This window comes from Abramis brama, assembly GCF_963993115.1.
Source record: "Abramis brama genome assembly, chromosome: 4".
Classification (NCBI taxonomy): domain Eukaryota; kingdom Metazoa; phylum Chordata; class Actinopteri; order Cypriniformes; family Leuciscidae; genus Abramis; species Abramis brama.
The window spans coordinates 58,475,521-58,488,023 of NC_139966.1; the positions used below are offsets into that span (position 1 = coordinate 58,475,521).

General features: G+C 38.8%; 1 protein-coding gene across 2 annotated transcripts in view; it reads right to left on the reverse strand.

The window, feature by feature from the left end:
* Positions 1 to 6,898: 6,898 nt before the first annotated feature.
* The window catches only part of ptpro (protein tyrosine phosphatase receptor type O), a 58,645-nt gene continuing 53,040 nt past the window's right edge, over positions 6,899 to 12,503 (reverse strand). For both annotated transcript variants that reach the window (XM_084111017.1, XM_084111018.1), the window contains 3 exons: positions 11,983 to 12,118; positions 11,724 to 11,832; positions 6,899 to 9,811 (listed from right to left, as the gene is read on the reverse strand). In XM_084111017.1, coding sequence (XP_083967143.1) covers positions 11,728 to 11,832; positions 11,983 to 12,118 — 241 coding nt within the window. In that variant the 3' untranslated portion in view covers positions 6,899 to 9,811; positions 11,724 to 11,727. The remainder of the gene's footprint in view (positions 9,812 to 11,723; positions 11,833 to 11,982; positions 12,119 to 12,503) is intronic.

Here is a 12,503-nt window from a genome sequence, read left to right on the forward strand (position 1 = left end):
TCGCGTTCGGTGTGGAAGCACTCATTACACAAACAGCTGATCAAAAAATAAACCCATCGCGCGAATTATTCGTGCGTCAAAATCGCGTCCAATGTGAAAGGGCCTTAAGAGTGGAAGCTCCAGTGGTTCAGTGGGTTGAGCGTCGCTCCATCATGAGGAGAATATGAGTTCGAAACCCATTCTTTGCTAAAATGCTTTAGTTTTACTGGTTTTGTCCAAATACAAAAGACATCCCCCCCAAAAAAAAGAGGAGTAAGAGTGGATGCTCCAGTGGTTCAGTGGGTTGAGCATGTTCTCCCCGGTCAGGAGGATCATGGTTTGAAACCGGCCTGGACACTGAAAAAAACCCACCTTTGTTTATGTGTTTCATCATTTACTCAAGCAAACAATAAAAGCTCAAAACACTGAATCAGGAGATGAGCTGTTGTGTTTTAATCATGATGGCCTGTGTTCCGATCCACCACTGCTGGTTATATTCACTGATGTCGGGTCATGATGGGCGAGTGGTTAAAGGGAGGACATGCTCAACCCACTGAGCCACTGGAGCGTCCACTCTTACTCTTCTTTTTTTGGGAGCATGTCTTTTATATTTGGACAAAACCAAAGAAACTAAAACATTTTTACCACATAGAGAAGGATTCGAACCAGGATCCTCCCAACAGGGAAGAACATGCTCATACCACTGAGCCACAGGAGATATTATTTTTCAACATGTCTTTTTGGGACAATATTTGTCTCTATTTATCATTCATCAACTAAAACTAAAGAACATTCCACCTCAGCAGTGAGATTTGAACCGGGATTCTCCATGTAAAGGAGTGACCGCTGAGCCAGAGAAGCTTCCTCAGCTAAACTTTGTGTTTTTGGAGGGAGTTTTGTCAAATCTGATTATTAAAACTAATGAAACTAAAGCATTTTCAACCTTAAAAATAAAATATTATTCCACAATAGTGAGAACTGAACCTGGATTCTCCACATGAGGGCGACACTCACACCTCTGACACCTTTACTTACACAGACATTAGCTATTATTTTTTACCTGTTTCTGTCAATGTTCAAACAAAAACACATTATAATAAACCACAGCTTCATGTGCTAAATAAATCTGAGATAAATCTGAATAGATTCAAACAAATGTTTCAGAAAATGGTTCACTGTTGCTCGTGACTCTGGCGACACCTGCTGGTCAAAACTGGAAATGCAACGAGAACAAACGTGTAATGATCGCTGATCGCTTATAGAAATCATTACAGTTTTTCTCAATTGTTTACACACAAATACTGGTACTTGAGACACAATGACCACAACATGTAACTCATTCACCAACCGCCTGAACCAATTCTGCTAAACTACAAGCACAATTCCTGCTTTACACTCAAATTGCAGTTCTAAAACACACTTTTTTCAAAACACTACACACAATTCTCTGCTTTTGGCACAATTTTCATGCAGAAAATCTCTTGTTTTCAGAAGGAACACACTGCCATTCAGATATGCACACTGACTCATCACAGGAGCAAACACCCGTCACACAGTCTTACAATTAGCAATCAGAGCTTTAGCATAAAAGGGCCACAGGTGAGCTCTTCAACAGGTGAGCTCTTCAACAGGTGAGCTCTTCAACAGGTCAGCTCTTCAGTGGAGCAATGGATGCCAACATTGGATTATTATTTATTTTTTACTGTAACTGTATACAGTCAATTCTTCTGTTGTTTTGTATGCAGACCACTGTATGTACAACTTTGTGTTGGTTGGGATGTACACTGTGTACATTGTTTTTGTGGGAAAAATAAAATGTATTTGTTACCGTGTATAAAAATAATATTTTCAAATATTTTACAACACACTTATGTATGTACTGTCTGTAGTAAGTGTAACACTGAGCCAAAAAAAGGCCTAAGTCATTATGATGAATGGAGAAGAAGTGTTTTCCATTCATCATAGTGTTTTACATTGAGCACATCAGTGTTCGACTGGTTCTTATAAATGTATATTCATATGATGGTTTGTGTGTGTCATTTGAAAACAAAATACCTTTTTGAGAAGAAATAACGTTGTTTTGAATGTAAAGTTTCATTTTGCAGGAGAATTGAGGGGTTTTGCCCATTGTGTGTGTGTTTTTTGATTTGTGTGCAGAGTTCTGAGAATATGAGGCATGCTTTCAGAAAATGTGAGTAAACAATCGAGAAAAACTGTAAGTATGAAGTGTATCATTTGTGTTGTTTTATAAATATGGGGGTGGGGTCATTTAGATAAAATGAACGATCACTCTCATTACACAAACATGTTGGTCATTAAATATAAAATATAAAACTGGCCCGAGATCAGTTAAAACAAATGTCCCCTAGTGATGAATAATTCTTTTGGTATGAGACGTCTCAATTTCTAGGTGTTAAAATGAACTGCAACCTAGTCTTAAATTTGTCATCTGTCTTACTTCATACAAATGAATTTGACTTTTCTAAAAGAAAAATGTATGTTATCGATTTGTTTCTATTATTAGGAAAATGTCATATTCATCAAACTAAACGGAGTAACTCAAAACCCAACTTTGCTCATTTTAAAGCAGCCTTTAAAATGTATTTTGAGTCTGTAAAGATTTTAAAAAATCGAAAAGCCCAAAGATCTGTATCTCTGCTAAATTAATTTAATATATGTTTGTGATGGCCTTTATATTTTGTTTGTTTCTTTACTTTTTTCCAAATTATTGTTGTTTCAAGTTATACATCCAAATGTGAAAATGTGTAAAAGAAATGTGTCAAGAACTTGATAACAAATTCTGTAATTTTGAAAATTCAAAAAAAAAAAAAAAAATGTTCGCAAAAAATTAAAAAAATCTTTATTGTGTAATGTGGCTGTTTATGCATGTATAAGATCTGCAAAGAAACAAATCTCAGTCTCCCACACAAAGATTTATTCTATCTAAAAGAGAAAGGCAGATCCAAAACGCCTCGATCGAATGCTCCCTCGCCGACCTACGTCACTAGCCAGAAATATTTGCATAATGCCGCCCAAATGCGTACGCAAAGAAAGAAGGCGTGGCTTCAATTGTGGCGTGTCGTCGCCGCCATTTTGTGGAGATGCGGTGTGTTTCTTTCTACGCGAAAGCAAAAGTTCTTTATTTGGCCTTCTAAAAGTGGACGCAATTAGGAATCAGTGGCTAAGATTTATTCACAACACTGTGCCAGAACACTACAACCCAAATGTTTGTGTGTGTTCAGCGTATTTTACGGAGGACAGTTTCCTGAACCTGGGAGAGCACAAGACTGGGAACAAAGGCAATTACAATTTTTCTAGGGCAATCTGGCGCTTCCGAATCAGATTCGGTAAGTATCTTTTATTATTTGTTAAAGTATTATTTGCTATTTATTGTTCAAATGCAGAGTTTTGTGCAGTGTAGAGTAAGGCATGGGGGTTCGGTTGGTTTACGTCACCTCAGGACGACCTGATGTGACGTCAGTAGGAAGAGCGGGAGAATTAAAACAATTTTTAAAAATAAATAAATCAACAAAAATGTAAATTATGAATAAGAAAACATCATCAGGAGCCTAAATTGGGAAAATGAAGAGGGGAAACGTGCAAGGTATCCTTATATAGCCTAATATGCATAATAAAATAGGCTAATATCACTTATGTAATTCTATGTTAGCATAGAGCAAAACCGGACAGAAAAACGTGTTGTAACTTAATGTATTTTTTAAAAACACAAACAAACATTATATAACTCACTTTTATTGTTTTTACTGTGCAGTTTTGGGGGATTTATGGTATTTTTGTATTTGCCTCAATTTATAATAACTTAAATGGGGGGGCACATTTTTAGGGGTGGGTGATTAGGGGGTCATTTGTCTTTTTATATAAAGAAAACATATTATTAAATATTTGCAAAAAATATTTTAAAAAATATGCACACATTCACTACTCGTAGGCTATGTCTAAAAACACAAAACGTTTTTTGCCTCGTCACATGATTCATATTTTCAATTAAAAAATAGTCTTAGTAGTCTGTATTACTGGATATTGGAGCTAAAAATGCCCATAAAAAGGTTTTAAAAAATCAATGTAAACTTATTGGAAAAGATAATTTCTCACCGATGTGAACTAACCACCACACAGAATATGAAGAATCTCAAAACCTTTAGGAGTCGGCTGTCCACGGCAGTCCTAATAAACACACCCAGCAAAATATCATCTAATTATCGTTAAAATCCCAGAAAATATTGAGATATAATTTTTTGTCAATTTCGCACACCCCAACGCAACGCAGCTTGTTTGCTTGTCACTCGTAGCAGACTCCTTTATCAAGGCATATGAACCAAACTTCATGTCTATTAACATTTTATTGTGTTTAAGTGAAATTATATCAAGCGTTATATTGAACATTTTTCTATCGTTATTGATGAAGGCGTACAGTTATTAAATACCGATACCGTTTTATCGCCCAGGCCTAGATCTACATTTCTCAATTTCATTCATGGTAATTATAAAATCTACTACATCTACTGGAAAACAAACACTTTTAAAAATGAAAATAACATGAATTTTCAACTACAGCCACTAGATGGCAGCAGAGGACTACTCAATGGCTCATGTATCTTTCACAAGTTTTTCATTTAGAATTGTTTAGACATTAAAAAAATCGTTATTATAACAACAATTTGAACCACGGCTTGTGTAATGTAAATACATGCGTGTATCAGGTTCCGATCGATCGGCTTGGACATTCTGTCCATTCTGGACATCCATGATTAACTGTCTTTATAATTGCTTTGGAAGCTGAAGCTTGTGATTATGGTAAGGGTCGTTAACATTTCCGACACACGCTTGAGGTGTTCGGCCAATCACAACGCACTGGGTCAGCTGGCCAATCAGAGCACACTATGCTTTTCGGAAGGAGGGGCATTGTAGAATTCAAAAGATTGGGCATAGTGGAGCTACAATAATGTACAGTCTGTGAAAAATAATGCATTTTTGGAACATTAAAGCATGTAAACAAATTCTATTACACCCAATACACAAAATATTGATCTTTGAGAATAGCATCATATGACCCTTTTAATACACTAATGATTTGAAACAAAGGATTCGCAGCAGAATAATCCAGGTTTATCTCAGCTGTCGTTGTTTAAACTAAAACGCGCGTGTGGTTGGACTGTAAAATAAAATAAAGTTCTGAAACCAAAAACCATAAGCGGTCCGTACGTTTTTTTCATTCGTTTTTCGATTTAATATTAAAAGTAGAAAAAGAAAAATTAATTAAGAATTAAAAAAAAATTAATTTAAAAAAAAACGGAAAAATTGATAAATTTCCACATGTGGACGGGCATGAGACGCCTCTTTTCGCTAATTTTCTTTCCATATCTTTGCTCCTACTCACCTGGTTTGTCCTGGAAATGCGCGACATGCTAACATTTTTGGTCAAAACATTTTAAGCTAATCACCGCTGTAAACATCATGTCACTGAGCACGCTATCTGCTGTAATCTGGAAACGCTAGATTGTTGAAAGTTAAATTTTGGTATTATGCATGTATATAGAGATTTTTTTTATCTTTTGCAATAAAAATGAACAAGTAGGCTAATTAAATAAAAGCAGATTTCTTCAGTCCTGTTAGCATTCGCCACACGTCAATAAATCTCCAACTCCCTGAAAACCAATAACATTAGGTGTGGGTTTGACACACAAAACCTTGACGAACAGACTCCAGAGAATTAAGAGACATGATAATGATGGAAAGTTTATTTCTGTAGTAGATTTAAGCATTTTTCCATAAACGAGTTGGTTTTGTAATTTCAGATTAACTGATAAATGGTGCCATCTTGTGGGCGTCTTGAGAATTGTGGGCAAGACCGCCATTAAAGCACAACGGTGACTAGCTTTGATTAATTAACTTTAACATAACATCCATTAATGCACTAATAAGATATGCTAAATAAATGTTTGATAGGCCATGCCATTTAAACTAAGCGCTAAAAATAAAGACAAACTCATTCACGTAATCCGTTAAATTCTGTCCCAATAAAGATTAGAGATCGGCTGATATAGATTTTTTTATAACCGTTACGATACCAATTATTTGCATGTGTATGTGCCCGATAACCGATATCCTATATTTATCCTATATTAACCTATATTTATTTATCGTTTTATTTCTGCTTTTTGACAATTATAACAGCACTGAACTGAACAGTTTTAATTATATTTTTTATGATTATAATTTTTGCAATTTCACTCCCTTCTTACATACAAAACACATTTCTACATCAATAAATAGAGTCTGAATAAAATAAAAAATATAGTGCACTGTCACTAAAGTGTCTTTTTTTAAAATAAAATCTTTGATAAGGTAAATAAACAGGTAATGAATATAGCATGTAGAAATAATTCTAACAAATTAAAAAAACATTCTAAACTGCCTGAATAGTGAATACAATTTATTTTTTATGTAATGCATGTAAAGTTACGACTTTATTGGGACAGGACTTGGCGGATTACGTGACTCCGTGAGTTCATCTCTATTTTTAGCGCCAAGTTTTAAACTAAATAACAAGCATTTATGTAACATCTCATTTGTGCATTGATGGCTGTTATGTTAAATAAAGTTGATTAATTAAGGGATGGGAGTTATTTTACTTTTGAACACCATTGTTGACTCGTTTAATGACGGTCTTGCACGAAATTCTCAAAACACCCACAAGATGGCGCCATTTATCGGAGAATCCTATATTACAAAATCTATACCGATTATGGGAAAATGCTTAAATATCGGGAAACCGATATATCGGTCGACCTCTACCGATAAACAGAACCGATATTAATGCGTATTGCATACAAAACACACACTTCTAATAGAGGAGTCTGAAAAAGTGCCAAAAAATAAAGACTCCATCTCCTGCTCATAGGAATACGTGTTCAAACGTTTATTTTTTTTCCAAACAAACACACATTAAAACTCTGATGGCGATTGTGGATTGCTCTGCTACTTGAAGTCACACAATACACAAGAATGGCACCAAAAGACAAACGAGTTTGACCTGGACACAAACGAAAGAAAACTGATCAAGTGAAGTGGCCCGTCCGCTCCGAATCCACAGTTTCGTTCTTATCAAGATCAACCAGTTCATTTTAACACAATACAGCAATTCTTTTGTCATTTCTTCTGGAAATAAACAGTATTTACAGCTCAGTGCCTAGTTGATATTATAAACTCACATCTCAGATGAGGGAAACAGCCTGTAAACGCGAGACATTTGTAAACTCACTCGTGTGTTTGACGGAACAGGCAAGTGTGAAAATAACCGCCCAGCTGACAAAACAAACGTTTCGTTCGGAATCTTCCCGGAAACATCATTTCTGAACGTTCTCTGAAAATTCTAAAAGCATTTTGAATTTTTAAAAATGCTCAACATTCCATTTTATCATTCTTCGGGAACGTTACATTCGAATGTTCTCTGAACATTCGGAAACAAGGATACATTGTTTCATTTAACATTTAAAAAATGTTTTAGAATTAAACGTTCCATGAATGATGTTAATGTTTTGAGAACATTATTAAAGACCAGATAACTTTGAATGAATGTTCTATTAAAGGATTCGTCCACTTCAGTTTACTCACACACACATCATCCAAGATGTTCATGTCTTTCTTTCTTCAGTGGAAAAGAAATGAAGGTTTTTGAGGAAAACACTCCAGGATGTTTCTCCATATAGTGTGAAGTGAGTCGCACACCGGACGAGAAGCGTCGCGTCTCGGACAACTCGAGGTATCGCACACCGGACGCGCACTTTCTCAGTTTATGGCCAGCAATATTGATATGTTTAAGGACATTATGGCATTAAGATAATGTCTGTACTATGTTATGATTGTACAGTACAATTAAATACAATCGTTAAGTCTGCAGTCTGAACTGATATTGAAAAAGGAGAAACTGAGATGAGAGTTTTTCGCCCTATCCTACATTTCTGAACCGGAACACGCTTGACCTTTCAACCTGATTATGTAATGTGTGTCGCATCACAGCGAGTGCAAGACCAGCATTAGTGGTTAAAAGTATATAAATGTTTATGTTGTTCTAAAATGTCGGCTGGTTTGTCTAGATGAGACTCTTATTCCTCGGCTGGATCGTGTCGAGACTCTGAAGCTGCACTGAAACTCACATCTGGACCTTCGACCCGTTGGACCCCATTGAAGACACTATATGGAGGAAATCCTGGAGCGTTTTCCTCAAAAACCTTAATATCTTTCCGACTGAAGAAAGAAAGACATGAACATCTCGGATAACGTGGAGGAGAGTAAACTATCAGGAGATTTTAATTCTGAAGTGAGCGACTCCTTTAACGTTCCCTGTCAGCTGGGACTCTGAGCTCGAGTCTAAACCTAAAGATGAGACTAATCTCAAGTCTTTCATTTTTGCAGCATGCAACACGACATCAGTGTCAGATTCAGCAGTGATGAAGATGATGAAGATGAAGATGATGATATACGAGTTGCTGGACGCTCACATTCAGTCCGACCGCAGCCGCTTCACTGGAATTGTGCAAATGCCACTGGAACGAGTCGACGAGCTCAAACTCGACGCAGTGACGATCCAGTGTGTGCAGATGAAGCCGGAGGTTCAGCTGATGTGTGTGTGTGATGAAACTTTAGCAGAAACACACAGAAGCGCAGCGTCGACCTCAGATGTCATCAGTCTGTTCGGAAAATCCCTCTTTCCTTGCTTTATCACACTCACACACACACACACACACACACCTACACACACACACACTCACTCATTCAAACACACACACACACACAAAATAACACACTTACACACTCTCACTCACACAAACTCAAACACTCAAACACACACACTTACTCAATCACTCAAACACAATCACACACACTCACTCACTCACTGTCTCACTCACTCACTGTCTCACTCACACACAAACACACACACACACACTCACTCAAACACTCACACACATACACACACACAAACACACATTTACTCACTCACTCAAACACACACACACACTTACTCAATCACTCAAACACAATCACACACACACTCACTCACTCACTGTCTCACTCACACACAAACACACACACTCAAACACACTCACATACACACACACAAACACACATTCACTCACTCACTCAAACACACACACTTAATCACTCAAACACAATCACACACTCACTCACTCACTCACTGTCTCACTCACACACATACACACACACACAAACACACACATTCACTCACTCACTCACTCAAACACACACACACACACATACACACACATACTCTCTCTCTCTCACTCACACACACACTCACACACATACACACACACAAACACACACATTCACTCACTCACTCACTCACACACACACACACACACACACACTCACACACACACACACACTCACACACACGATGGTCTGTTGGGAACCCCTCCTCCGCTGCTTCATCCCTCGAGCGGCTCGAGCGCATCAGTGTGTGGCAGTGATGGAGATTAAAGGTCCAAACGTTGTTTTCGAACCGCTCGGCTTCTTCTGAAGACGTGAAAACTAACTCTATTACAGACAGAGTGCGATATAAACTCACAACACACACTTTACACCGGCCTAAAACAAGCGCAGATGATCCTGAGAGTCACACACAAACTAAAACACTGGATGCTGACGGATCCGTCGGGCCGGGAGAACGAGGCAGCTCGTTTTTTTAAGGCATTTGATTTGTTTTGTCGTTAAATAACAGCTTGTATGGGAAGTAAATGAGTGTGAGATCTCCTCTGCGGTCGATGGGTTCGGTGTCGGCGAATCAGACCTGGAGGAAGACAGAGCGAGACACACGTGAGTATTATGCAGAGTTCACACTTCACGACTCTAGTTCACGCGAGTGATAATGAGGCTTTCGCATCGAGGAACCTCTTCATCGTTCCCAGAACTATTGGCGGAAGTTCCCGGATTTTGAAATCAAAAATCATGAGGATATTAAGTAAAGATCATGTTCCATGAAGATATTTTGTAAATTTCCTTCCGTAAATATTTAAAACATGTATTTCTGTGAGTGAATGCTGCACAATCGCCAACATAAATGCACAACTTTAAAGGAGATTCTCTCAATGTTTAGATTTTTTGCTCCCTCAGATTCCAGATTTACAATAGTCGTATCATGCCAAATATTGTCCTGTCCTAACAAAGGAAGTTCCCGGATTTTGGCGAACTCCTTTTGGAGGAACTACTTCAGAGTCGGTCTAAACCAGCGCTATAAGAACTATCCGTGACGTTAGTGTTCGCTGATTGGCCGAGAACTAACGGTTCCCTTAGGAATGTTTTCCTGGTTGCGTTCGCACCGCCAGTAGGAACTCTGAAGTGACGTGAGACACGCTTGTTGTTGGGACTTTTATTTTGACGGCGGTGAGACTGTGCTCACATTCTCCTGTTCATTAGTGTACGATCTGTCTAACAGTCCCGTCGAATACATTATTAGCTATAACTGATATACACTGATAGTAGACAGTAATGAAGAGTTATTAGCGTATGTGTGTGTTTGATGTCCAGTGTTGCTGAGCAGAAACACATCATCATGTTTCTCTTGATCCCTCAAAGTTGTGTTGGGTTTCTCCTCAGCGTAAAGATTAAGAGGCTCATCTATCCCTGTTTTCCATGTTCGTAGAGTTAGTTTGTGGAGTAAATATATCGGCTATAGCTAATTTGTGCATTTCGCTTTTTTAAAATGGCGTGTGCTGGTGTTTCGCGTGCGTTCGGCCAATCAGCGAACACTACCGTCACGGAGAGTTCCTCTAGCGCTGGTGTAGACCGACTCTGGAGGAGCAGGAGTGAAGGAGCTCCTCTAAAACGAGTTCCTAGTTCCGGGAACTTCCGCCAATAGTTCTAGGAGTGGTGAAGAGGTTCCTCGATGCGAAGCTCCTCACGGGAGATGAGAGAGACAGGAGTTATAGGCCAGAATATCAGTATTTTAATAGATATATTTACAATTATATCAAACAGAAATAAAGCACAAACATTTGCTTGACCAGCAGCTGCACACTGCAATATTATTTATTTACCCCCGACTCTCTGCAGAAACACAGTCCTTGCTCTCGTCTCTCTTACTTCCTCATGCATAATCTGGTTTTCTTTTTCTCCTTTTCGCTGTGAATCAGCGCACAGACAATTTGGTTCGCAATCATTTTTAATAACGACTTCGGTCTCGCCTGAGAACTCGGTCTCTTGCACACGTGATCTTGCGTTATTTCCTCATCTCTTCTCGCGTGCGCTTGGTTGTGAAACGTAGTTTGCGGATCAGACAGAAGTTGGGTTGGGGATCGTTTGAATTTTAACGATTCTGCTTATCGATTCCAATTAGGAAAAAAAAAAACCCCACAAAAATTCACATTTAGTCTCATTGCAAAACATGTAATTGTGGATGAATATCATGAACACAAATCATCAGGCTGAAGAACACTCACACACGGAGCCTTTGCCTGTGGCTTAAAAACACCATAGAAGAACAACTAGCAGAACTAATATAAACTAAAGCATTATTAAAGTGACTTATTAAGTGAACAAATAAAAAATGAGCAATCGCAACAAATAGAGCTGCACATATTGAAATGTTCATAAAGGAATCGATAAGAGGAATCGAAATTTTAATTTTATAACAAGTATCCGATTTGATTTTTGATTCCCGACTCTATCGGCTCGAGCGATCCTGCGTGAGAAACTGAACTCACTTCATTAGGACTTGCTGACGTTCTCGTAGATGACATCACTGGTGTGCGACTGCTGCTTCTTCTTCTTCCACATGAGCAGCACACACTGATGGATGAACACGTACTGCTCCTGCACACACACACACACACACACGTTTTTAAGGGGACTTTCCATAGATGTTCAACTTTCTGCATTTTTACATTTACACTCACACTCAGAGACACTCACACACACACACACACTCTCACACACACACACACACACACACAGGTTGTGTACCTCAGTCTGCACCATGGAGAGCCGGTGCGAGCGCATGTCCGACACCAGGCCCAGGACGTCCACGTACTCGTGCTCCTGGATGTGCTGCATCAGACGGTCCAGAGCGATGAACGTGCCGGTCCGACCCACTCCAGCGCTGAGGGAACACACACACACACACACACACACACACACACACACGAGCATCATGCTGTCAGTAACACTTGTGAAGAGCTGTGGTCTCATCTCAGCAAAGCCTCAAACAGAGGTTCAAACACTCACACACACACACACACTCTCTCTTTCTCTCTCTCTCTTTCTCTCACACACACACATACTCTCTCTCTCACACACACACTCTCTCACACACTCTCACACTCACTCTCACTCACACACAAACACACACACACTCTCTCTCACTCTCAAACACACTCACACACAAACTCACACTCACTCTGTCAAACACTCACTCACTCACACACACACTCTCTCACTTTCATTCCCTCACACACTCAAACAGTCTCTCTCACACTCTCTCACAC